Consider the following 27,919-nt stretch of genomic DNA (forward strand, 5'->3'; position numbering starts at 1 on the left):
ACAGGTATGGGACCTGTTATCCAGAATGTTAGGGATCTGGGGTTTTCCGTAATTTGGATCTCCATAACTTAAGTTTGTTAAAAATCATTTAAATATTGTATAAACCCAATAAGATTTTTGCTTACAATAAGGATTCATTATATCTTAGTTAGGATCAAGTACAAGGTACTGTTTTATAATTATAGAGAAAAAGGAAATCATTTTTAAAAATTAGAATTAGTTGCTTACAATGGAGTCTATGGGAGATGGCCTTTCTGTAATTCGGAACTTTCTGGATAAGGGATCCCATACCTATAATTTATTTACAAAGAAAAAAAAAAAGAATGGGACCTGTTCCTATTAGAAACATAAAGGTTTCCAATGTGGTAATGTAAGATACTGTTTGTCCATGTCATGATTATGTATTTTGGTTCTCTGAAAAATGACAATGGCTTTACAAACATGAGAGGGTTATGAAACCAAAAGGTTACTTCTCTAGAAGAGGAGAGCTTTTGCAGAACGCCATCTACTTTAACTGGGATACTTTTATTTTCACCAAACATACTAACAGATACAAATGCATAAACTTGGTTTTTGAGCTCCATTTAAATATGTGAGTGCAAGTAAAAAAAATGTTTTTGTATTTTGAGAACTGAATCTGGCTGCTACTTCCTTTTGCATGTATAATAAAGGACTTGGTGAAATTTTAATCTTTCCAGTGCAGAGCTGAAGGTGTGCAGGAATGACTGCATTATAAGGCATGAAGGTTGTATATATCTGTATGCTAAAAAAATATGAAACCTGTATTCCTTACAGTGCCCAAGACAGTCGCTCTTTCTGCTTGGATATTTATCTCTACCCTAAAACACATTATTTGACAGGAGAACCTGAGGTGACCAACACAAGGTATTCCAACTAAATGGATAGGTAGCATAAGATAAATGTGTATTGGTCAACCAACAAATTTTTCATCACGACTGATAACATTTAATTTGCCAGAATGGCAGTTTTATCACTATAAACAGACCTCCATACATGTCCAAATGGTCAGACAATATGGAAATTGGACAGATCTGGGCATGTATAGCAAGCTTTAAAGATGACTAAATGAGGACAAAGACATTTATGTGTTCTTTTAGTTGTGGTGCTTGGTACACATCAAACCACAGTAAAGGAAATGTAGGCTAGGCAGGCAGCAATATGCAGGGCATTTCAAATTCTAGGCGCTCCCAACAGCCTAGTTCAGGTATGCTGACAGATGACTATCTTGTTGGAAAATGTAATATAGACATCTTCAAATTCTAATTTATTACAGATGTTCTAGTGGAATTCATTTTTCTGGTTTGCTGTCAGAGTTTGCGTATCTGAAACTTGCTGGTGGGATCAGGGATAAACCATTTGTCCCACAGATTGGTATGGGAATGGGCATGTTGCCAAGGCTTGTATCTTCCATTCCAATGGAGCAGCTTTGCCTCGCGAAGAACACTCTCAGAGATAGGGCTATCAGGACTCCAACCTTTCACACAAACAGAACAGCGCACTGTTAGCAATAAAAAGGTACAGTTGGGGATTGAATTATGATAACGAGACAATAAGGCATTTCCGCTATGTTTGGGTTGCAAATGTTTGAACAGGAACTAACATTTAGCAGCTATATTTTCAGCCCCAGTGCAGAGGCCCCTCTCCAACCACACACACACACACACACACACACACACACCCCAATGTTTCGGGGACGTATCGCTTCGGCAGACATACATGACACCATGTTTGGATCTGTGTTTCTTATAAATAAGCCCTGTGTTTCACCACAAAGTATTCTCAAGCCTGCAATTTATTTTGACATTTGCTGATACAACTTTATTGTTTGGGATTTCTCTGTACCACCTAGAGGCCTTAGACCCCTATAACACACACATTTCTTCGCTGGCAGAGAACACGATGATTTGACCAGCTACTGTATGTGTGTTGTAGCTGATTTGAAAGGAAAATAGAGAGAGGAATCAAAAACACAAAACAAATACGGAAATGGCAAATGTTATCAGAGTATTACTGCTCTTAATAAACAGTTACTTTTAAAGCCAACTTATTACCATCAAAATCATTTGCTACTGTCCTTACCCAGATATCGAATGTGCCAATATGGAGTAATAGGTGAGTATTTTTCATGAAACACAATGAGCATGGGAGGAGTTGCCACACCACCTCCAATGTTACTACTATAGAGATTTTCTCTGTGAAAAGACACAAGGAAAATATTAGTATGGCATCACCTTCATTATTACAGCAAACTTTTATAGAAACATATATACACACACACACATTATATATATATATATAGAGAGAGAGAGAGAGACAAAAGGACCTCTTCACTCACCCATTATCAATATATATAGGACAAATAAGCTACCAAGAAATGCCCTCCCCTTTAAATAAAACAGGGATTGTTTGTCCATATACTTCAAGCTGGCCAACTACATCAAAGTCATCCCTGGTCTGGCCAGTCCTACTCACTTTCATCCGATTCATTAAAAATTCTACTGCAAAAGAGTACTGTGTTTAATGGGGTGGACATTTCTTGGTAGCTAAATGCACACATTGTCTTAATGTCCTATATATATATTGATAATTGGTAAGTGCAGAGGAACTCTTGTCTCTGTATATATGAATTTTGTGGTCACGGCCTCATCACAACCCGCCTAATTGTTAAAAATTTAGTGGTGAGCACTTTTTCCTTTTTGCTATAATACATATAATATATGGTTTCCAACCTGTTTTAACTAGTACAACCAGGTCCTAAAAATAATTATGTTAGTAACTTTTTCAAAACTATATACAGTATAACTATGCTTTGAGCATAATGGGCAAACACCTCAGTGGTTTATGGTCCTACCCTGGCTATCTTATCCCAATGTAAAATGTTTTTTTCAGACATTTAACATACATAAATGATATCTTATTCAATGTTAGTAAGGCTTTAACCAGACTATTAGAATATTTAAGTGTTAGTGAGTAAAGGAATCAAAAATGTACTTAATGTTCCCAATATACATACTCAACATTTTTCTTCATCCATTTCTCCAGCTGCTTGGTAATATGTTGCTCTCTCCACTCTGTCAAATTGGCTACAAACACACCAGGGTTAAATGAGCAGGTGCTTGGACTGATGTGAAGATTCTGAATGGCTTTTTTTCTGTAGTCGAGAAAACCCATATATGTGTTCTACAAAGGGGAAAAATGCAGCATCACTTGTACAACTGGACTTTATACCCACGCATTGTTAATGTAGCACAGCACCAGTATCTGCATTATAGGCAGCAACACAGACAATTTTGGCTCAGCCTTCACAAGTACTGACATTGTGCTAAGTCTACATGTCAGTATATGATTGGTATTGTGCTTATTATATATTCTTTAACTTGATTTCACACACAAAACCTTAGCAATTTTAGTCAGTAAAAAAAGTGTTTTCTCTATATAATGCAAAAAATGTTCTCTATATCATGTATACTATTTCAGATGTTTGCAGTAGCGAGTCATTGGGGCTGATTCACTAAAGTGCGTTAAAAATTTTATTGCTTCTTATTTTTTGCGACCTAACGCACCATTCACTAAAAGGACAGGCGTCATAACTTAGACACAATGTTCTTTGCGTTATTTAACTCACAATGAGCGTTTTTCTTGCGTTATTTTCTTGCTTGTGATATATTTCGTCACGTGCTATATTAGCACACGATTTAACGCACATAACCATTACTTTCGGAAAAATACTTTTCTGAAAAATACCATTTCCCTGAAAACTGGAGGCTGCATCACTCTAGGGCCAACACATACTTGAAAAAATCCCACTGCAAAGTCCATATTGTGTTGCCAAAAGCTCACAAACCGCCTGCCCCAAGTAGGTGTTAATTTTCGGACAGACTAATGCGATATTTAGCGCGTTTAACGGTTCATATGCGTTTGTGAATCATGCGTTAGTATTATATCTATGCGAGAATTAACGCAATGCGAGGTAAATAACGCATGCGAGAAATTACTTTGATGAATCGGTATTTCTTTATCGCGTGCTTTTTAACGCAAAAATGCATGCTTTAAAGGAACATTAAAGTTAACAATACACACTATAATGGTTATTATAGGACCTAAATACTCTTGCATGTATAGCAGGATAACCATTACACCAATGGTGGCTTTCCATAACTTTCATATACATAATGTATGAGGTTCCAGCAATGAAGGGCATGAGGGTGAGAGTATATACCATTCTAAAATGTTAGTAGCACATAACCAGAATCAATATAATAACAATTTACAGGACATGCAGTGTACCAAATCATTTATATTTAATCACCTGTATGCCTTCTTTGTGCACTATTTCCTGTGTTGTATGTAAATCACAGTCTTCGGAAAATGCAGCCACATGACCTCCAAATATTTTTGTGTTGTAAAGCTCTTGGATGTCCCCTGGTATGCCAAAATATAACAAAATGAGTCTTCTGTTATATTTAGACTTTTTGTCAAACTTAAAGGAAATCTATACCCCCAGAATGAATACTTAACCAACAGATAGTTAATATTATGTTAAGTGGCTTATTAAAGAATCTCACCAAACTGGAATATATATCAGTAAATACTGCCCTTTTACATCCTTTCCATTGATCCACCATTAAGTGATGGGTTGTGTGCTCCCTCAGAGATCAACTGACAGGAAATTATGCAGCTCTAACTGTAACAGGAATAAGTGTGGGAGTAAAAGGCAGAACTCTGTCCATTAATTGGCTGATGGGGCCTAGCATGTATGTGTGCCTTGGCTTGTTTGTGTGCACTGTGAATCGTACAATCCCAGGAGGTGGCCCTTGATTTTTAAAATGGCAATTTTCTATTTAGGAGTACCTAATACCACATACTACTAAAAAAAGTATATTTTTATGAAAATTATTTATTTAGATGAAGCAAGGTTTTACATATGAGCTGGTTTGTGCAATATATTTTTAAAAAGACCTACATTGTTTGGGGGTATAGTTTTTCTTTAACATAGCTCAGTTGTTAAAGAGCCAGTATACAGTATAAACTGTAAGGTAGTGAAGACCCTATTATCATAATTTTTTTACTTTTTATTTTCCTTATACAGTTAATATTATAATCATTTATATATCTTAAAATCAATCCATTAAAATGTAAAAAATTATATTTATTTATAGATTCTGCATTCTGCCACTTGGTGGAACATGCATTGAAAACTAACAGCAGAGAACATCTTCTTCTAAAATCTCGCCATTGACTTGAATAGCAATTGTCTGTTATTTAGTATTATTCTATATACAGTAGCTGAACAAAGCTCCAGAGTAATATCAAAGCAAAATTATAACATAATACGGAGTGACTGTAGTTATATGTTTATTCTTTTAAGTAATATTATTCTAGGATACTGATTCTTTTTAAATTGAACACCATTCTGAGGTATATGAATCTTGTTTCTTTAATGAACAAAATCCCCATGCCTCATTAACTGGTAATGGTGATCTGAAATCAACAGGGGAGTACCCAGAAAATAAAAACAATACATGCAATCATGTAGGCTTTCTCAGAGAGAAAGTATGTCAGCTTTGTTTTTTACTGAGCCTACTGTATGGCTGCTGTTTGCAAAACCCCCTGGAATCTTATGTTATTTGTACCCACATGAGATACTGATGTTTCTAGAACCAATACAATTACATCCATTTAGACGCAGAAGCAGTTGGTTGTTTCCAGTTCACAGGGAAGGTTACATTCCGCCAAGCAGATGGACCCAGGAAACTAGTGAGGAGGGAAAGTCTGCTGCAATCCATTACTACAATGCCTATTCATATTTCCTTGCAACACAATTGCTGTAACACTTTTTCTAGTTTTTCCTTATACCAGATTAGTATAATGTAGTTTGCTATATGTACACGTGGAGGCACATTTAACAACATTCTGATTTTAGTGGTTTTATAACTTTTTGAAACCACAAATAATATCTAGTCATTTATTAAAAGATCTGAATTGAAAAAGCACAAGTTAAATAAAATGTAAACCTCAAATTTTTTGTTTTCCTAAGAATTTTCATGTGCTTAACAACAAATAACAAAAACCTCTGAAACCACAAATGAAATAAAGATTGTTACAATTTGCTTAGGACAGCTCCCATTGGTTTCTCCATGAACTTGACGGCTTTTAGATGGCGTAGTTTTGGGGGGGGGGTTTTCACTTAATACATTTTTGGAGTTTTTAGTAAAATCCACAACTTTTTTTTTTTTTTTTAAATATGAATGTTAGTAAATGGGCCCCTAAGTGTTTAGCACTAAAAGTAGGAGCATTTACTTAATGAAAACTATAGGCTTTGATAGCATTGTTTATTCTAAAAATAATCTGAAAAGAAATCTGGCTTAGCACCACTTAAGGTGGCCATACACGAGGCAATTTCGCTCGTTGTGCGATGAACGATTATATCGACAAACGATCGTATGGCGATCGAGTTCCCATACGATATGCCATCCACGGGCAACGATAATTCGGGAAAGATTTCGTCGCATCATTATCATAAAATACGTACGATCGTACATCTACGTACGATCGAATGTCGTTGGCTTCCACTGCTGGCAATCGTGACATGCGCAGAGAACAATCGTTGAAAGACAAATGTCTGACACTCACACCAACTGGCAGATTTTATCATTAAACGACCAAAATTTTTAAACCTGGCCGATCGATTTTGGGGACGATAATGTCGGCTCGTTTAGTGGGCCGACGATCGTTCGTACACCACCAACTATACGATAACTTAACGATAGCATCGGATCGTTCGGGAATCGGTCGTTTGTAAGTAAAAAATCGGTCCGTGTATGGCCACCTTTAGTTTAAAAGTTGATCCATAGATCTCTGTAAAATAGCCACTGGAAAGTTCACCATCTGATATGCATACTGAATTATGGAATATCTGTACAGTGATATTTATCTCCCAGTGCGTTGCCTTCTTGCCCATTGGGTACCAATAGCACAAATAATTCATTGGCATGTTGAGATCATCCAAGGTGTCATGACTTGACTTGATGTGAATGACAGTGGTACTGTATGATTTTTCATGTAATCACATTTCATTTTAGAAGGAGCAATCTTTCCAGTACAATAGTGAATCTAATGAATTGCATAAAACAATGCTTTATATAATTTCCATGTGACACGATAGAGATGAATTGGCCTGCACTTTTGAGTTACTGTACCAATCAGGTCAAAGTTACTGCATGCTGATACTTATGTTGTATATAATATACATTTACTCATACAAGCCTGTTGCAATGAGAAAGCAGGCCAGAAAATGTCAAGGTTTACTGACTCATCGCTAAAGTATCAAAAGAGATAATAATGTGAAATAAAAAAGTTTTTGAAAATGTCCTTACATGCATTAATGGCAGAAGAACTTACCTAGTACAATGATATCGTCATCCAGATAAATCACCTTCTCATGTTCCTGGATGAGGAGTGGTAAATAAAAGCGAACGAAGTTCAACTTTTTACATATAAAAGGAAGGAAGAATAAAACACGTAAGCTTTGTAAACTTAGTTATTTAGTTTTTGGTTAGTTGGAAGACTTCCAATATCCCCTCTTATATTCCCCGCTACTGACTGAACTATAAGCATTAACTTGGTAGCTCCCTGGCAGTGTCAGACTGGGGCATCCAGGGCCCACAGGGGCTGCCACCCCAAGGGCCCCCAACTCAGTTGCCAATTCCTACTCCTGCTGCTGACCTATCCCCACCCTGTTCCTTACACTTCTGGGGTACACAATGTCACGTTGCCTTACTTTCACTCGCTTCCACACACTGCGGCCCACACACTTACACCACAATGTGTTACTTTTATTTGCTGCCGGGTGGAGAACAAATGTTCCAGACAGGGAGCGAACCTGAATCAAACAGGTCTGACCCAGTCCACCTGGCCCCTAGTACAGTACAGTATACACATGCTGCAGAGAAAAACAATTCATTTGTAATTAATAGGAAGTAAAAAAACAATGCCTTTTAAATTATTGTTAAATAAAACTCCCAGCCACTGCCACCAGCAACAAGTTGTTTTTCACTGTACTCAAATGACATTTTATGTACCGCAAGAATGGAACAAGGTTATGCCTTCAGACATTAATTAACACATTTAAATATTATTCAATTATATTATTAGTGATATCCATTGACTATTATGAATAGTGCCAATTATCAGCATTTTGTCATTGAAAATAATGTCTACGAAACACCACACATGCTTAAATGGAAAATCTGATCTCTTGGACTGGACTGCTAAAAACAGTAATAATAATTAGTAGTAGTACTAGTCCAAATGAGAAGAAATAATATATCCTGGCAAAAGGAATGGAGAAAAACAGCAACTGATAGAAGCAAAATCACAAAATGTTTAAGTGCAAGGTAACTCTATTAATGCAGAGAATTAGGAGAGAACTAAACCTAAAAAGAACATGACTTAAAAGTCTGTGTTTTAGATATCTATGCCAGAGTTTTATCAGCCCTATAAATATAATGATACATGCCTTCTAACCTGTCCACAACAGCTTCCCTCCTTGATCTTCTAAGTGTCAGTGAGCAGTGGCACAAATTTTCCAGCCTGGGCCCCCCCAGAAAAACAATTCTGGGCCCCCTGCCCAGCACACATAGTCCCAGGCCCCCTCAAAGTAAGATTACATCAGTCATTGAAGCTAAGGCCACCAATGCCAAATGCACTTTTTTCTTTGCTGTCATGTAATGGGAATCTGAATTAAATACTAATCAGCCTTGTAATGTGTGTTTTTTGAACATTTCAAATGTAGTGAGAGTAGGGCTGATACATTGCCAGAGTGGCAGAAACTACAAATGCATTAAAAGCATCCAGAAAAATTAGAGTAGTAGAAAATAACTGATCAAACGAGTACAAAGGAACTAGTGATTAGGGAAAGATAACTAAGCTGATGCTGTAGTTTACGGATTAGTGAGAGGTTTGGCTGAAGTAATGAGGTTGACAAACAAACAAGGTAGCATATACTAGTTAAACAGGTACGGGTTGGAGGACATGAAAGAAACAAAATAAGGCAGTTCCTGGACAAAGGTTACTTAATATCCACTAAGGAGATCAAAGAGAAAGCTGGAAAAACTTGGAATTTCAATAATTGTTTGATGCAGTAAAAAAATGTATTTTAGCTTAAAGCATATATTTTATGGATGAAGTACTAAAATCTTACGCGGTAGTACTTATAGCATTATAATCATAACAACTAAGAATTTATAAATATAATAGATTTGTTTTGGCTTGTCTGGACGATACTCACTTTATATAGAAATGCATATTTTTGATAAATAATACATTTGTAGAATATGCTAAAATATCAGCCTACTATGTCTCTTCTTAAAAAACATAGAACATCAGAACATCACAGCCACAAACCATTTCCTTTATGTGCGGTGACTATGCAGGTTTTTCAGTTAGAGTAAGATTATTGGCAGTATACAATGTGTTGCAAATTAGTGTGGATTTCTATGTTTTGCTATTTTGGGACACCAGGTCAGAAGCTGAAAGATACATTTTTAACCTGTCAGTTGCACCCTGGTAAACTAATTCTTGCTACTAGTAAGCTAAGTTTGGAGTGTTTGGGGGTTACCTGTAACCACCATAAACAGTTGGCTTTTAATGGGCTAGTACAGTTAGAATAATGTCAGAAGGCATCTTATTGGTTGCTGTAGGTTAATAGACTAATGAAAACTATGCATTATTTAATAGATGATTTATTCAGACAGTGTGTCACAATTCCCTGTAAACCAATTTACAAAACACCCAGTGCCAACTAAGCTTGACAAATATCTCTACTTACAGGCTGGAGAAGTTCAGGAAAAGCTGCATCAGGTCTTACTTTGCCCTTAAGTACCAATGGATTGAATTCCACTATTTTAAAATGTATTCTACTCAACTGAGTGCCCTCAATCCATTTCCTAAAAAGAGGAAAAATAAACTAATAAAAATGCATATAAGGAGAAAAGAAGGAAACAATGTAGAGTGAACAAGTAATGAAAAGCAGACAAAGAACAATTACCATTTTAATTACTATTGGTTTGTTGTTAATACTGAAATTATCTTTAGAATTTGCAAAGAAATCTATCAAATCCAGTGTTTCAATCGGGGTTCTCACCTAGCTGTATGAAAATTGAATGGTGATAAGTTAGCTAAACATATATGCAATGTTCATCCATCATGGACTTAGGTATGTAATCCCTTGCCTGCTGGGGATCTTGCCCTAAATTTAAGTATAAATCAGAAATATACATTTTATGGCACTGGCAATTGGTCAAGTGCTAAAAGCCCTACAGCTGCAAATTCTTCTTTTTCTTAAGGAATGATGAAAAGCATAACACCAGAACGATACATTTTTCAATACACATGTAAGAATGGATTGTAGAATATTACACAGGAAGCACTATAGATCAATTTTGTGTTTACACATTCATTCACATAGTAGGGAGACCATGCATCTGCATAGCTGTTAATGCAAAATGTACAAATTAATGGAAATGATAAAAAAAAACATCAAAACCTTATGTGCACTACTGAATTTTTCAAGCCAACTATATAGAACAGCACATTGGCATCAGTGTTACTGTAGATGCTGTTGATTGCAGCTATAGTTGCCCCCATGCGACTCCTGGCAGCACATATAACAACTGGAATGACACCTTCCTCCCTTTCTTCATCTGTATCTGGATTGAAGAAATATATTTATATATTAGTTTCTATGGAGGCTGGAGATGCCTTTTAGCAGTCCATTAGTACACCTGAATTAGAGGAAAACTATACCCCCAAACAATGTAGGTCTCTATAAAAATATATCACATAAACCAGCTCATATGTAAAACCCTGCTTCATCCAAATAGTAGCATGTGCTAATGAGTACTCCTAAATAGAAAATTGCCATTTTTAGGCCCGCCTCCTGGGATCATATGATTCACAGTGCATACAAACTAAGGGCACACATTCATGTTAGGTCACATCAGCCAATTAATGGACAGAGTTCTGTCTGTTGCTCCCAAACTTCTTCCTGTCACAAAATGGTGGTCAACGGGAAGGATGTAAAAGGGCAATATTTACTGATATATATATTCCAGTTTGGTGAGACTTTTAATAGGCCACTTAACATAATATAAACTTTCTGTTGGTGAAGTATTCATTCTGGGGGGTATAGTTTTCCTTTAATAATGTTATAACCCACACCTAGTATGTTTCTCTGGAACTTTAGTGTAATGGTACACAGAGCAAGGTCAATTATTTTCAAACATTTTGCAGATTTGTGTGTGGGGATACTAAGTTCAGGATCAGCCCCTCACCAATTTACTTTGAATAGAAATCACCAGTAAATGCCCAGTGCAGTCAAATGACAGGCACTTGGCAGGCAGCTCAAAATTGCTCAGTGCTGCATTTTTGAATTATAACATCACTTGGCTGCATTTGCAGGCAATTTAATGTGAATGGGGACAATTTTGAGCCCCACCCATGGAGATTTAACATACTCAGGTGAAAAAAGTTTCCTGGGTGTGGAAGAGGAATGTTTGCCAATATAAATTCTCAAGTTTTACAGTGTAAACAATTTTTTTCAGACTGTTGAAGATGGTACAATGACTGAGATGGTGTCTTGGAGGAAAGACAGGTGTAGGTGATTTCAAGTAAAGGGGGATATAGGTATAAGCAGTGGACCAGCCAAGAGAAATGATGCCCTAGGCTGAGACCCACCAACTACTGCTATAGACCTAAAATAAACACCATGTCAGCCAAACCCTTTTTGCGGTGTATTGCCACTGACCATGATCTTGCTGTAAAGTAGGAATTTATTTTCTGCTCACCTTCATCTTCCTTGTTTCTGGAAACCTTGTACACTGTGCTGTACCATATTGCAAAAAATGTCAATACAAGCAGAAACAGAAGAACCTGGTTAACTGAAATAAGAAAGGTAATTACTACAATAAAAAAAACACAAAGCTATTTCAACCAAATTCTACTGCAACTGCATAACAGCCAATTATTTTTTAATAATAAAAACAATAACGTTGCAATGTATTTTCCGATTTGGTCACCTGGTGGCATTATTACTTATCATCAATAATCAAACATTAGTGGGCACTAATGCTTTGAAAGCAGCATTACAAAGTCTCTTAAGGTTGTATAATTAGAGTTCAAGGATTAGTTTACTTTACAAAGTAAAGGAGACAGGAGTAGAAGTTATATATTATGTATTTCATTTTTCTAATCATTATTGTTGTTAACTTTATAAAAGAAACAAGGGTCAAACTCAGCTATCTTTTAATTTATTAATTCATTAACCCCAACAAAGCAGTGGTGATAACCTTATTCACTTCATTACTAGTTTTCATGGCATTTATAATATCATTATGCCCATGGAAAACAGGCCATCTATCTAACATATTTGGAGCAGCTTTGAAGGCATTAGGAGCTGCATTCAATAAAATATATAAGTACATGGAACATTGATAATGACTATTTATGGCTTGCAGTGTAAAGTATGGATACTGTTGCCAATAATTAGTAGATGAGCCCCAGCTACTGTACCTCACTGGTATGGTGGGTGTAGGGGATATTTGGAGTATGCTTAAACAACCAACTCTTCTAGCACACACAGCAAAGGAAGCAGGGCTGTGGAAATGATATGTGGTATATAACATCCTTCAAATACTGTCACAAAAATAATGGACGTGAATCAGGGAAAGGGAGGACTTATACCTGTTTAACACAGTTCTGGTTTTGGTTGAGCAGAGGAACAGCTGTCTCCCAAAAAACACACGACTGACCTTGCTCCCTGGCTAATAGACTCCCCATTCATCTATATATTGAATTAGTCTTGATTTTAAAATAAAGAAAAAACAACAACACTTACTTCTCTTGAGAAGAGCCATAAGGAGAGATTTAACTGGATTACCTGATAAACAGAATACAAAACATATAATGTATGTATGAATGGGGTAAATAACCAAATAGTTATCAGCACCAGTTATTAAATGTACGTAAAAAATGCTTACAGTTAAGTTTGTGTTACTCTCAAATGGCAAGAATAAAAAATACTTTGCATTATACAGATAAACTGCGGTCAGCTTTATTTGTATACTTAAACCAAAAGTCAAATTTCCTTACAGTGTACAAATTGTATTTTATTATTATATAGACAGGTTTTGGTACATTAGTGTTCATACATATTCCTGGTTTTATAAGAGATCTTAGCTTAAAGGAATACTGTCATGGGTAAATGTGTTTTATTCAGAATGCATCAGTTAATAGAGCTTCTCCAGCTAAATCCTACATTGAAATCCTAAATTGTTTTCAAAAACTAGTCATACTCTTCATTTCCCACAACCATGTGACCTGTGCTCTAATAAACTTCAGTCACACTTTACTGCTGAGCTGCAAGTTGGAGTGATATCACCTCCCATCCTAGCAGCTGATCAGCAGAACAATAGGAAGGGAGCAAAATAGCAGATTCCAGTAGATATCAGAATAGCACTTAGTAGTAAGAAATCCAAGTACGGTTTGAGACTCCTCCAGTTACATGGAAGTAGGAGAAACTGTAGGTTACCTGAAAGCAGTTCTAATGTGTAGGGCTGGCTCCTTCTGAAAGCTCAGACTCAGGCACAATGCACTAAGATGGCAACTAAAAAATATGCATTTGTTGGTTCAAGAATTGAGAAATAAAAATCATGACAGAATCTCTTTAGAATCTTGTTACCACCAGTCAGCATTTCCACTTGATGAATGCTTTCTTAGGCTGTGGAGGAAAGCCAGTGGAACGCTGCACTTTGCACTGTAGGATGCCAGCTATTCCTTAGCTTGTGGGCTAGCAGCCATCAGCTTGGTAAACTTGGTAATGAACTGTAGTTCACATTTCCCTGTGTCAAGCCAGAGACAATTTACCTTTTATTTCCAAATTTTGTGGATTACAAAATGCAAGCTTTCGAATCAGTTTGGGTCTTTAAGTAGGTTGAATACATAAAGTGTATAAAGGGATACTGATTTTTATAGTATACATTTTATTTCTAAATTACACTATTTACATAGCAAATAATTCACTCTTCCATTTAAAATGTTATTCTTGAACCAACAAATGTATATTTTTAGTTGTAATATCGGTGTGTAGGCACCATCTCAGTGCATTGTGCCTGAGTCTGAGCTTTCAGAAGGAGCCAGTGCTACACATTAGAACTACTTTCAGGTAACCTATTGTTTCTCCTACTCCCATGTAACTGCAGGAGTCCCAAGCCGGACTTGGATTTCTTACTATTGAGTGCTATTCTGATATCTACTGGGAACTGCTATCTTGCTACCTTCCCATTTTCTGCTGATCGGCTGCTGGGGGGGGGGGGGTGATATGACTCCAACTTGCAGCTCAGCAGTTAACTGTGACTGAAGTTTATCAGAGCACAGGTCACATGGCTGTGGCACCCTAGGAAATGAAGAATATGGCTAGCCCCATATGAAATTTCAAAATACAGGTATCGGACCTCATATCAGGAAACCCGTTATCCAGAAAGCTCCGAATTACGGAATGCCCGTCTCCCATAGACTCCATTTTAATCAAATAATTCAGAATTTTAAAACTGATTTCCTTTTTCTATGTAGAAATAAAACAGAACCTTGTAATTGATTCCAACTAAGATATAATTAATTCTTATTGGATGCAAAACAATCCTATTGGGTTTAATTAATGCTTTATTGATTTTTTAGTAGATTTAAGGTATTGAGATCCAAATTACGGAAAGACCCCTTATCCGGAATACCCTTGGTCCCGAGCATTCTGGATAATGGGTCCTATACCTGTAAATATAAAAAAATGTTTTTGTGTTTTTGAAAAATGGATTTCAATGCAGGATTCTGCTGGAGAAGCTCTATTAACTGATGCATTCTGAAAAAAACATGTTTTCCCATGACAGTATTCCTTTAAGGAAACATTGATTGATTATGAAAAATGTTAATGGCCTTTTACAGTGGATGGGATACGGGTTCAGTTTTAGGTTAACTTGTCCTTTAATGTGCAGAAATTTTTCACATTTTTGCTACAAATTTTCGAAAGTGCATTGTTTTACTGTGTTGTAAAACAAGTTTTCCTTAAACTCAGGAAACAAACATAATGTACATAGCAGAAATATAAAACAAGATAAGGTTAGAAATTCTTTATATTTATTTTGTATTTCCCTCAGCTTTATTCTGCTTCTGTGATCCTGACTTGGCTAGTCTCTCTGAATATATGAAACTGATTATATGCAGTTTCCGCTCCAGTTATGACTCAGCCAGCTAAAACTGCCATTCTGTTTATGCGTTCTTTAATAAATAATCATTTATTGCTCTAGAATTGACTCTTGATTCAGCTAGATTTTTATATAGATTCCCCTGATTCAACAACACGTTTGATAACTAACCAAAAAAATAATAATTATGCTTTAAAATATCATTTATCATAGCTATTACTCATGCAACATTTAGAACTACACTTCCTTGCTTCTTGATTTTGTGTTTTGTTCGCAAAAACCCCACTTATATACTATATTACTGTACTGTTATACTCCTGGTTTGCTTCAAGATGCCAATGATATTTGAATAAGGTGGTCTCAACAAAATATATACATTGAATTGTGGATAGTAGGCAGTTCTGCTTGTTGGTAATGCTCTACCTAATACTTGGCAATGAGAAGTAATATTGACATTTCTTTTCTCCTTAATCCTTATCAAGCACCTTTGAAGGCACCTGAGCACCACTGGTCACAGAAAAGATCATAATTGTAACATGTATGGGGACCATTAGAGCATTCAAAACACACATTAGATTTTTTTTTCTGCAGCAGAATATGCAATATTACAGAATAATGAACCTTTGGTCCCCATACAAACACTAGCTATAACTCTGTTTACCTGTTTTTGAGTGCAGCAGCAGTAGCAGTAACTGACCAAATCAATATGGGAGTGTATCACTGGTATTACCCTAGACTCAATGCTCATTCCCATCTTAGCCTACAGTGCTTGTTTTAGGAATGACACTATAGATCAGATGCATAGCCATACCCTGACCTACACAGTATTATAAAATATCTAAGGATATGTCAACTCCACTGGGCATGTCTGGACTGCAAAAACTGATTGGTCAGTGGTTTTCTCATTAGCCATTTATCAACTGTTGGGCAGACCACACTACTTCTACTGTGTATGCAGATGTCTTATATGTGTTTTGTTGCTCTGATACTTAGGAATCTTGCTTTCATTTTTGGGTACTATTTATTAAAAGTAGTACATCCACAAAAGATTAGTAGCCTGGTCAGTGTATTTTCTTTGCTTTGTGGTATATTTGCCAAAACCCTAAATAATCAGAGAAGCAGAGGCGCCAGACTGTATCCAATTCTGTAACTGTTTTTGCCTTCTGATACTTGAAACAATTCTAGGTGTGCTTCAGTTTGTGGTTTTACTGTGCTCATAAACACAAGACACACTGGAACTATGTGTTATGTTAAGTGAGAACTCAAAACATATTTCATTGCAGAATATTTCCTGTTCATGTTCTAGTCTTGAAGTTTCCAAACTTTTTGGGTTCAGTCACTCACTTTTAAAATCCAACAGGCATAACAATTACCAAAGTATAGCTAAAGATATTCACAACTGCATCTAATCTAACTGGCCTACAGATACACCTTATTCCACCTATTTGGGCCCCCTGACTGGCTTGTCCCACATATTGTGAACCTCTGTTCTATTCTGTGGTTCACTTCTGTAGAGGTATTAGAGCCAACTGGTCCTTAGCAATTACTTAACAGCTATTAATTTCAAACCAAAGTGCTGAAATATGAAAACAAAGATTAAACAAAACCCAAACCCAGGTCTGTTTGCAAATCCTCTATATCATGCTGAAAGGCATGGTCAACTTTTCACAACTGACAAACAGTAATTCATTCATATTGTAGAAATACTACTGAACATTGCTTTTTTTTAGGAGGCCATATAATAAACATTTGAATGCACTTGCTTATTGTTTGATTCAAATGAAAGGCTAATTAACAAATTTTTGCTCTGTAGGGTCATTGAATACAGATATGAAGGTCAGTATCTTCTACTGACTTCTTAGTCAGTAATGTCTGCCTAACCAATTTAATACTTTATTAGGATTAGCTAGATGGTCATTTCCATGCTGCAGTCTACAGGAAAAATCATTCAATAAGTAATTCTATCACTGCTTTGTGTTATCTTAAATTAATTGAGGTTAAACAGATTTATTCTACTATATAGTTAATTGCATTTCATTTAACTGTATAAACTGTACAACTGTATAAAAAGTGCTCTGCAAATTAAACATAAAAAGCAAGTTAATTTTTATTAAAATATCTGCGGGAGCTTGTTTGTTTGTTTGGAATTTAGAAGCTAAAAGGGGCTAGGAGAAGGAACTATCATTCAGTAGACCCTGTGGCCCAGGCCCCCTGTCCTCCAGGCCACTATGATTGGTTGCTATGGGCAACCATATCACATAAGTAACCTTCTATTTGCCAAATAGTAGTGTCCTCATAAAAATAAAGTGTTTACAAAATTATGATAAAGTGGTATCTAACCCCGGACAGACATATTTTAACATGCTATTGATGTTGATATATTAATATATATTATATATATATATATATATTGTGTGCCTGTTATATTTTGTATTTCTTTCATAAAATCATTACAAACCTGCTAAAAAGAAACAAAAATGTAATATGCCTTGATTAAGTGGACCATAGGGCCATGAAAGGCTCAAAGACACTAGTAATTAATTAAAATATACAGTATGTGCTTCAAGCTTAAGAGTAAATATGTATATTTTATATTTCCTGCACTCCATGAATGATGTAATTGAGCGCTATGCTTTTTAAAACAAATATTTCATATACTTATTTTAAGTGTCTCAGTAACTATATACATTTTACAGCTTCCTAAATATTGTGCTGTACATACCAATGAAGTTTCCTTTCAGGCCAGCCTTTCATATCAGACATTTTTTCAGTTATAAAGTTGATTTTCTTTCCAGTTCAACCTCCGTCACTGCATTTAAAAATAGTAAAACCTCTTTAATTTCGCACAGGCGGTGTCCTGTGTACTGCTGGAGAACAAGTCGTCTTACTCGGTCCTTTGTTCGCATGCAGGTTGATGTGCAGCTCCAAACAATAAAATGTTGCATTTGCTAATGGAGACAGTCAAGAGAAATCAGTTCCAGATGTGAACAATCCAGCATCCGCACAACTGTCTGGTGAACTGCATACAAATTTCTGCTTTCCTAATAGAAAAAAACTGCAGCGCTGCAGTAACAAACTACTATTCGGTTAAGAAGGACACAGAATGTGAAATAATCTGAACCCTGTCACTGCTGGAGTTGTGAAAAAACACTTAGCACACTTTTTTGTAAGTGTAAGGCTCATATTACAAGCGTTGTATCATGAGCCCACAGTACATTAGAGCTAAGCAACCCATGTGATTGCTCCATTGTCTGTTACAGCTACAATTTACAATATTGGATCCTATTAAAGTTATGATGCAATTTTAAAAAGAAAAGCCTGGAGTGCTAGGGCTGGCTGGGAGGTATCCTAAAATCCACAGAGGGCTGCCTTAGTTCCCCCAACACCCAGATGGACAGGAAAAGCAGAAAATGCCTGCCTCTTCATGAGTCTCTAATACCTTGTAATGATAAAGCTTTTTATGAGTAGGGATGTACCGAATCCAGGAATTGGTTTGGGATTTGGGCAAGATTCAACCTTTTTCAGCAGGATTCGGTCAAATACATGTGTCAGGCCAACCCGAATCTGAATCCTTAAACCCGAATCTGAATCCACAATTTTTCACTGCATGGTTCTCTTAAACCCTTTCTCAACCTTATTTGAAAATATTGAAAACAAAAAGTTCCCTACAAACTTGCCACCTTGAAGGGACTGCAGGGCTTTCATATTATATTGGATGGAGCAGAGGGCTAGAGCTACTTCAAAATGCACACTATTGGGCAAGTATTGTGCTCCTGGTAGTTAAGGCTGGGAACCAAATAAAGTAGGCATGATTCTGTGGAAAAAAAAACATATAGTATATACTCGAGTATAAGCCTAGTTTTTCAGCACCCAAAATGCGCTGAAAAAGTCACCCTCGGCTCATACTCGAGTTGGGTCCCCCCCAGACTAGCACCCTCTGCTGCATTTCCCACCCTAGGCTTATACTTGAGTCAATAAGTTTTTCCAGTTTTCTTAGGTAAAATTAGGAACCTCGGCTTATATTCGGATCGGCTTATACTCGAGTATATACGGTATATCGTAATTATATATTGTAGTCTTAATCTAGAGAAGACATATCCACTCTTGCCAGACAAAAGGATAGCTTGCTCCAATAGGAAGGGTAGTAGAAGTAAACTTCTGAGTATTATGGAAAAAATATTTCCTGCATATTATCCACTGTGCAACAAGACTTCTTTCTTACACTGCATTATAGATGATTGCCATACTAATGACTTGGGTTGGCAGCAGGCTACAATAGACACCACATGATAAGAAAGACTCAAGTGTGTGACCACATAGTTACTGTATAATGCCAAGAAGCCCATATTCACATTTATATTTCCCTTTTCTGTATTCAGACAAAATGGTGCACTTCTCATGGTACATCGTTCTTCGGGTAGCTTAGTTTTAAGGTATTGCAAAAGCAACAAGGGCTCCTATACACACTCTAGGGCAGTGTAATATTCTGTTGGAGTAATGTACTGCAGGTTTTTTAAGGTACAGTGTAGGGTCATTAAAGGCAATGTTCTGCAAGAGATATGAAAAAATTGGCATAACAATAGATTTTAGGAGCACTGGAAGATATCACAAACAGCCTTGAATCAAAAAGAACATTTTGTCTTCATATAAAGCAGGCTTGAATAAAGCACTTGAATAATAGCTTGTATTTTATACTATATAGAGTCACAAAATTCTATTATGCCTGTCAGAAACTCACTTTTTGATTCTAAGAAGGTCATCCCTGCAGAGCCAATGGAGAATAACAGCAACCATTAAAGAACTATTCATTAGGAACTTTCAATGTTTTTAGTTCTAACTAAACTTCTGACAGAAAAAAATGCATGATCTAGCTAACAGAAAGAATAGTGGGAATAAGACATGTCTGTACATTCATTGGCTAATTTAATTCTGCATGTAACTGTGCTGTTGGTTTGTGAGCACAAAGACTCCTACCGGACAGATGAACAGACAATAGTTCTTTATATTTGAATTGATATACCTTAAAGGAACAGTAACACCAAAAATGAGAGAGCTTTAAAGTATTAAAAATATAATGCACTGTTGCCCTGCACTGGTAAAACTGGTGTGTTTGCTACAGTAACTCTAATATAATTTATATAATAAGCTGCTGTGTAGCCACGGGGGCAGCCATTCAAGCTGGAAAAAAGGAGAAAAGGCACAGGTTACATAGCAGATAACAGATAAATTCTGTAGAATACAATCGTGTTTTATCTGTTATCTGCTAAGTGCCTGTGCCTTTTCTCCTTTGAATGGCTGCCTCCATGGCTACATAGCAGCTTATTTATATAAATTATAGTAGACTTTCTGAAGTAAACACACAACTTTTACCAGTGCAGGGCAGCAGCACATTATATTTTAGTTACTTTTATACACTTTCATTTTTTGGTGTTACTGTTCCTTTAAGCCTACTAAAATCAAGTACAAGGTACTGTTTTGTTATTATAGAAAGGATTATATTTTACAAATTAGAATTATTTGCTTAAAATGGACTCTGTGGCCTTCCTATAAATCAGAGCTTTCTGAATATTAGGTTTCCAGATAAAGAATTCCATACTTGAAACATATATAAGGGCTGTGGCACACGGGGAGATTAGTCGCCCACGACTAATCTCCCCAAAATGCCATCCCACCGGCAACAATGTAAATCGCCGGTGGGATGGCATACACGTTGCCGCGATTTCCCAGAAATCGTGTATGCCATCCCACCCGTGATTTACATTGTCGCAGGTGGGATGGCATTTCGGGGAGATTAGTCGCCCATGTGCCACAGCCCTAACAGTGTTTAATGAGAGAAGGAAAGATAAAATCACTAGAGATTGCCAAATGGTAGGCACCCCCCATGGATTATAATCACTTACCTGATACCTGATGGCCTGTCCTCCTTTTAGCAGACAACTGCATCGACCCAGGGTAGCGGTAATTCAATTCAAATTTTTGTGTATAATTATAAAAGTACAAAACACCATTAAAGCTAAAGGTTTACCTTAACAACAGCACTCTCTGGATCAACAGAGTACTGCTTTGGGGGGTACTCCAGTATACTTAAAAGATATACTGTTTGCAAAAGACAACTGGGTGCTAATCATTAGCCGGATATGGGCAAAAAAACCTGGAGTTTACATCTTGTAAAACAGGGGACTAAAAAGAGAAGAACGAATGGGATGCCATGGACATAAAACTGGAGGGGAGAACATACATCATTGTTGATTCCTATGCCAGTGTCCTGGTCTGTGGTGCAGAGCATTACCCACATGTTCTTGTGCCCCCTTTGTAAAAGGAATACTTTTATTAAAGTTCCAATTCAGTTCCAAGGCCTAAGCCTAAACAACTGCCTGTGATTAAGTACCCGTATGGTACAAAACACATAAGGTGGCATGCTTTGGGGTTTGTACGCTTTTAATATGGATTTTGTAATAAGAATAGGATTTTTCTTTTTTGAATTTTTTTAGTTAAATTTGGGATACATTTGGTAAATTTGCTTGATTTGCCCTTTAATCTGGGGGCTGTGTCCCAATCACTTTGGCCCTGTTTGACTGGCCATTGGGGATCCTTTTTTGATAAAGTGTAAACACCCAAACTATTGCCTAGCTTTAAACTAGCTCTAAACTTCAAAAACGAAAAGTAGATTAGTATGAATATTTGCTTTAATCTGCAAATACAGCAGATTAACAGCTTCCTTGGCAGAAAACATCACATGTACTCTCCAAGTTAAAATAGTTTCTCTAGTAAAAAGGTATTTTTGGTTTGAAAGTTTTAATACCCTGGGTTCATCCTGATGCTTTAATTTAGACAACACTTGTATACAAAATAAAAAATTTTGTATGTTGTGCTAAATAAAAGTATAGTTCCTATAGTTGTGTAGGACTGAATGAACGCAATTGTGTTTAATTGTGGTAAAAATAAAACAGAAATCACATTGTTCCAGTCATTTTAATTACGCTGTCAAATCTCAGCCTAACAGAAAGTAATACTTTAATAACTACAATCAGACCATTCAGTGCATCGCAATTACTATATAACTTTATTTTCTTTTTTTATAAATACATTACAAAAGCAAGCTTTTTACATTGGCATTTCCAAACATTGCATATTTTTGCTTATTTTTCTTGTAACCCTTTCTAATGTCTGCTAATATTTGCTTAAACAAATGGAACAAATTAGCCCTAATTTATTGATATGAAATATATTATTCACCACCTCTCCTATATTATTGTTTAGTATTATTTTCTGCAGGTTGGTAAAGGTTTAAAGGAAAAAGCTCACCTTTATTTTTTATTATTATTCTTTATTTTATATACTTTAACCTTTTTCATGCCAATGTACTGATGCTGTAGGAAGACAGCTAATGACAACAGGTACTTTCTGCCATTAGTACAAACATGAAGGCTTTAAAAATATACACAGACATTCTTTTAATTTTCATTTGAAACTGATATCTTCAATGCTAAATCAGATGAGTTAGTTAACAATGAGCTAAGAGGAGTTGGTTTTACATAGGTTTCTTGGTTTAAAAAGAGAAAAGTCTCAGGGACTATGGAGTAGTACATTACTGTGCTATTTTGATGCTGTATCTGAAAATAAAGCTACACCTCACTGACCAACCTGATGGACTAAAATAAATTTCAGTTTCCATTCCTAATCCATTATCTATGATATTATGTCTACACATGTTAATAAGGAACAATCTGATTAAATAGGATGTTTAAAACAAGCAAGTGCAAGAATGTCCTAACTACTAAACAATGAAGCTAGGCATACATGGTAAAATCCACTTTTTTGTCACCAAACGAGTAGATTTTTTTCTGGTGGGAAAGATTGCATTACAACAGAGCCCTATGAAGACCCACTGGGAGAGGACTGCATCAGTGCTCTGATGGTGTCCTTGTCTGGTGGCCCAAATGATATATGGCCAATTTTCAGCCATATATTACTCAGGCAAGATCTCCAGAAGGCCCCATACATAGGAAAAAAAACTGCCAACTCAGTCCAGTGGGGCCATGCCAAGATCTTTTATCAGCCTGTTTATGGCCAGTATAAAGGCCCTTTATTGAGCGAGATTGCTAATTTCCCTCAGACTGGTAACATCTAAAAAAAAATTAGGTGCATCTAATGCAGTTAAAATATTGAAATATTTGACTGGTTTCTGTGGGTCAGAGCAAACCTGAATCAGTGTTAATAAATGAGGGCCCCTGCCTTTGGTCCAGTATGATAAAAAGCATATTAATTTAGGTTACGCATATTATTTATGTTGCAGGTTTCTTACACCATCTTTGGACCTCACCAACAGTGCACATTCTTACACTATTGTAGAGGTGTATCATTAACTGGGTGTAAAATTCTGATAAAACTGCTGTGTAATTATTAATAAAACTAACTCATAAGGTCCTCAACCAGGTTTGAGAACTCAAATATGTTGAACAAGTTTTCAGTGCATAAAATAAGTGCAAATATAGATTACACAAGATATTGCCATTTAAGGTCAACGTCACCTCAGAAAGCCCAAGCACATCAAATGACCAATAAAAATATGCCATATTTGCAGCCGTTAGTAACTTGCATTTTAAGAACTATTACACATTGAGTGTTCTTTTAACATTAGAATAAAGAGACTTATACAACTAGGTAAATAATAATAAGAATACAAATGAAGAGCAGCAAAATAGTTAGGCACATACCTAGGATTTTTTTCAGTTTGTTTATATATTGTAATATAAATACATTTAGTTCAAAGCAACTGGTTACAGATGTAAAAGCAAACAATGCAATGAGTATCATATATATATATTTCACAGTCCAGCAACAAAGGCTTTAACTCTGCTGTTGAGATCATCACCTGCTGCAGAATTGTTTTCAAAGTCTTCTTCAACATCTAACAGCAAAACTGGAATATTTTTCATGTTTTCAAAATGGACCTCAGTTGTCTTCTTTGTCAGCCAACTTTCATGCTGATCATGCAACTTCTCAAGGTATTCACATTGCAGAGTCTTTTCCTCCTTTCTAGCTCTTTTTTGTAGTCTCTGAAAACATTTTTCTGGAGATGCCCGTAGGTAAATAATTCCATCCAATGCAACTCTTCTGGAAAATTCTTCAATAAGAAAAGTGTGCCATTCCTGATACAAAGTCCACTCAATTTCATTTAAGTGTTGGAGTTCATAAAGAGTTTTAGCAAATATATATCTGTCACTATAAACAGATCTCTCAAATATCTGAACAGGCTCCTGCTGATGTAATACTTGCTCTGAAAGTGGCTGAATTTGTATTTTAAATCGACTCATACAAGAAAATGTCTGGAACGTGTAAGACCATCGTGTAGGATCATCATACATCAGTTGTAGCAGGTTGTCCATAGGCGGCTTTGAGGAAGTCATTGTTTGGAATGAAGTAGATTGAACATTCTGCCATTTCTTCAGAGGCTCTGTAGCAAAACTCCATTCTTGAAATGTATTGGATAGCAATTTGAGAAAGGTGGATTTTCCTACCGCTATATTTCCTTCCACGGATAATTTTTTCACTTGCATTTCTTTCCTGGAATTAGGGTCTGGAGAAATGGACTGTTGAAGTAGCTTGGAGATTTGATTTTCCATGAAGCTTACATGCTGTTTTTCATCTCTATGAACAAATGTACAAAAGAGATTTAATTTTGTCTTCCGAGAATAACAGCAAAGAATTTCTGTTGCATCCAAAAGGCGCCAGACTTTAGATAAAAACATCTGTTGACACAAAATTGTAAATCTTTTTAACTTTTTAATTTTAATTGATCAAGCAAATGAAAAAAAAAATTATGAGTACCTCTAGACCTATGTAAATATACAAGTACAGTGTACTAAGGCAGGCACAGGCAACCTTAACTTTTAGTATGATGTAGACATTTATATGCAAGGATTTATTTCTTTCATTATCTGCTTTTTCAATCATTCTGTCCTGCTTTTTTGCTGTTACTTATTGCTCTTCATAAGTACCAAAGGTCATGTGCACAGGGCTGCATCTTTGGAATGATATAGACAGAAAAAACACTTAGGCCTAGGGACACGTGGCTTTGGCTCCGCTGCCAAGTAGATCTGCTCCCCATTCCGCAACTCTGTTTATCTGCACTGAAAAATGCAGCTTTTGCTAAGTGCAAGGGGAAATTGCCCCGAAAAACACAAAAGTTATTTTTGGCCTGAGCTTCTCTCTGCTCTGTGTACCTGCACTCAAGCAGAAGCTATACTTTTAAGTGCAAATAAACGGAGCTGCATCTGGAGTGAACGCTGTGTGTGCCCTTGGCCTTCAATTAAAAAATTTCAGCATTGGATACTTGTGGCTAAATCTGACAGCAAAGTTGAAGGGACTGTACTCTTGTGTGAAATGAAGAGGGGGTGTCATTTACAAAGAAAGTTATTTTTATTTCTAATCTTTCTTTTTAGGCCCTACTCTAGCCATGTGTCATTATGACTTTGAAACAGTTGTCTGGTTTCCAAAGAAAATAAACCTTAGCAAGCACTAGGCGGCTGAATTTCCATGTCTGTGAGTTGCAGATTAAATATATAAATAATTTTAAAAAAACACACAAAAAATACAAAATGATTACAAACTGCAAACTTTGCTAGCCGCATTGCATTACAGTGAAACTTAAATTTAATGTTGATCATCCCCAGTTATACTCACAAAGGAGATTACACTGTGGCATCATTAATTAAACCCTGTAAAAGGGCCCTGTAGTCTTTAGTTGTGTGTTTGCGGCCATCTCACTGTCACTGTAGTTGAAAGGAAACCTAAGCCCAAGGCAACTTTGTAGTGGGCCAGGAACCAGACAGTCAGTGCCAAAATAGCAGTTAGCAACTGCAGCAGAGCTTAACTCCTTAGTACATCCGGTTGAAAGGAACAAATATGGTTTTAGAGATTTCACTTACTTATATACATAAATGTGACATTCGTTATATTTCACCCCCTGCGCACCTGCGAACACACTTCATTTGCTCCCGTATCACTCACTCACCACAACTGTAGCTTATACCATAGCTTGTACTAACTATACAAACCTCGAATAATAAATAAGCCTCTGGACCACGGAATGGGATATAACAACCTCTTATGTCCAGCTACATCGAACATGCGTTTGCCGTACACAAGCAGGAAAAAGCATCTGACTGCGACGGGTTGCATTCTGGGATTTGTAGTTTTACACCTCAAGCAGTTTCCATAAGCGGTATGGCTGTACGTGACATCGCAGTTAAAATCGGGTTAAAACATTTTTTTTTGTAAAATATGGGTGTTTGAGCAGTACAGTGAGCCGTGCGAGGTGCTCAGGGTGCCGGCTTGTTACAGCCATTGTGAGCACAGACAACAGCTCCCACACTTCCCTGCTTTTTCACTCCTTCGGGACGTGTTCCGGTTTCCTCTAAACCAGTGCCAGAAACGTTCTAGGCTATTTGAGTGTGTATTCCAATTGTATAGGGAAGTAGGTCAGTCTCCGTAAACAGTTGCCTGGCAACCGGATTCAAGGGGTTCTTTTGCCCTTATACACAACCAAGGGCGCTTTACAAGACAGCGTCTATCAAACAGAGTTGATAGAAAGCGGCGCTGTCGTGCTAAACCTAGCTAGTCTATTAAGATGTATTTATTTGTAATGGGATGGGGGGAACACAGCTGCAGCGCATGCGCATTTACTGCCCTGAAGCCAATTATTGTTAGGCAAAAAAAAAATTTGGGAGACTGACTGAAGGTAGATAATTCTTGATAAAATAGGGGGCGTTGACAGCTCTACATATGTAACCCCTATTTGGCTTTAGTAGATATTGTCCAGCTGGTTAGGTTAGTAATCCAAACTATTTTAAGGCTTCTCATGGTTTGGTTGCCATAAATAAAAAAACAACTGCACCTAAACTTTAGGACCCAAATGTAAAATAACGAACTTTAGGGGCTGGTTCCAACTATCCATCCATAGTACCCAGACAAATTCCAGTCTCTAACTCCTGGGAATGAGTCCATGGAAGAGCAAATTCCCTTTTAATCTCTGTTTTCTGGGGATCCACATCCTAAATCCAAAAGAGAATAACAATGGACAAGTCACTTCTTCACCCCAAACTTTTTCAGGGTGTCCGTATATGAGAAGTAGAAGGAAGGATGAAGCTTGTCAATCCTCCCCCTATTTGGCAGACTCACACTAAGGCTGAAGTTTTTGTTCTCCAGATACTTCCCATAGCTCAGGGCTAAATGCCTTAGCATAGTTCTCCCAATCCACAATTCAGCCATAATTAAGAAAGTCCAGGCCTTTCTGATGTTTCTTGTGGTCAGAATGAAAAAGGTGCTTCTGCAGGGGGTCAAACATATGGCTGCATTGTTCCCCAAAAGTCCCCATCCAGACTTACCTGTCCTTTGAAGGTTTAGGAAAAGGGGCATGCATGGTGTAGCTGGGGACTTCCTTTGGGTCTGGCCAGCCGTCCCACCCGTTTTCATCCATCTTGGGTGCAGGCTCTAGTGGTGACTGGATTGGTTGAAGCTGATTTGTGTCCACAGGTATATCCCAGCGCAACTGCAACTGGGCAGCATACAACACATATGGCATCAGAGTTTATGGCCTTGCCACCCAAGTGGCAGTAAATTCCCTCTGCACCGATTCATCC

General features: G+C 36.8%; 2 protein-coding genes across 5 annotated transcripts; both read right to left on the reverse strand.

The window, feature by feature from the left end:
* Nucleotides 1–960: 960 nt before the first annotated feature.
* Nucleotides 961–18,471, reverse strand: glt8d2 (glycosyltransferase 8 domain containing 2). Its single transcript, XM_002938080.5, has 10 exons — nucleotides 17,998–18,471; nucleotides 12,917–12,958; nucleotides 11,868–11,960; nucleotides 10,568–10,730; nucleotides 9,851–9,968; nucleotides 7,423–7,507; nucleotides 4,331–4,443; nucleotides 3,035–3,201; nucleotides 2,101–2,213; nucleotides 961–1,495 (listed from the first exon to the last, which is right to left on the reverse strand). Exons 2-10 carry the CDS (start codon nucleotides 12,933–12,935, stop codon nucleotides 1,329–1,331), a joined length of 1,038 nt encoding a protein of 345 aa, XP_002938126.2. The 5' UTR covers nucleotides 12,936–12,958; nucleotides 17,998–18,471; the 3' UTR covers nucleotides 961–1,328.
* Nucleotides 18,472–22,229: 3,758 nt separating this feature from the next.
* On the reverse strand, nucleotides 22,230–26,873 carry dguok (deoxyguanosine kinase). Of its 4 annotated transcripts, none has more exons than XM_002938075.5 (2): nucleotides 26,336–26,873; nucleotides 22,230–25,027 (listed from the first exon to the last, which is right to left on the reverse strand). In XM_002938075.5, the coding sequence occupies exon 2, from the start codon at nucleotides 25,025–25,027 to the stop codon at nucleotides 24,104–24,106; it is 924 nt and encodes a 307-aa protein (XP_002938121.2). In that variant the 5' UTR covers nucleotides 26,336–26,873; the 3' UTR covers nucleotides 22,230–24,103. The 4 variants fall into 4 exon arrangements, with proteins under 4 accessions (XP_002938121.2, XP_004912958.2, XP_031754730.1 ...); XM_004912901.4 differs by having other exon boundaries at nucleotides 22,230–24,926; nucleotides 26,336–26,871; XM_031898870.1 differs by lacking the exon at nucleotides 26,336–26,873 and adding an exon at nucleotides 25,962–26,131 and having other exon boundaries at nucleotides 22,230–24,926.
* Nucleotides 26,874–27,919: the final 1,046 nt, after the last annotated feature.

The sequence above is a fragment of the Xenopus tropicalis genome, chromosome 3, assembly GCF_000004195.4.
Source record: "Xenopus tropicalis strain Nigerian chromosome 3, UCB_Xtro_10.0, whole genome shotgun sequence".
NCBI lineage: Eukaryota > Metazoa > Chordata > Amphibia > Anura > Pipidae > Xenopus > Xenopus tropicalis.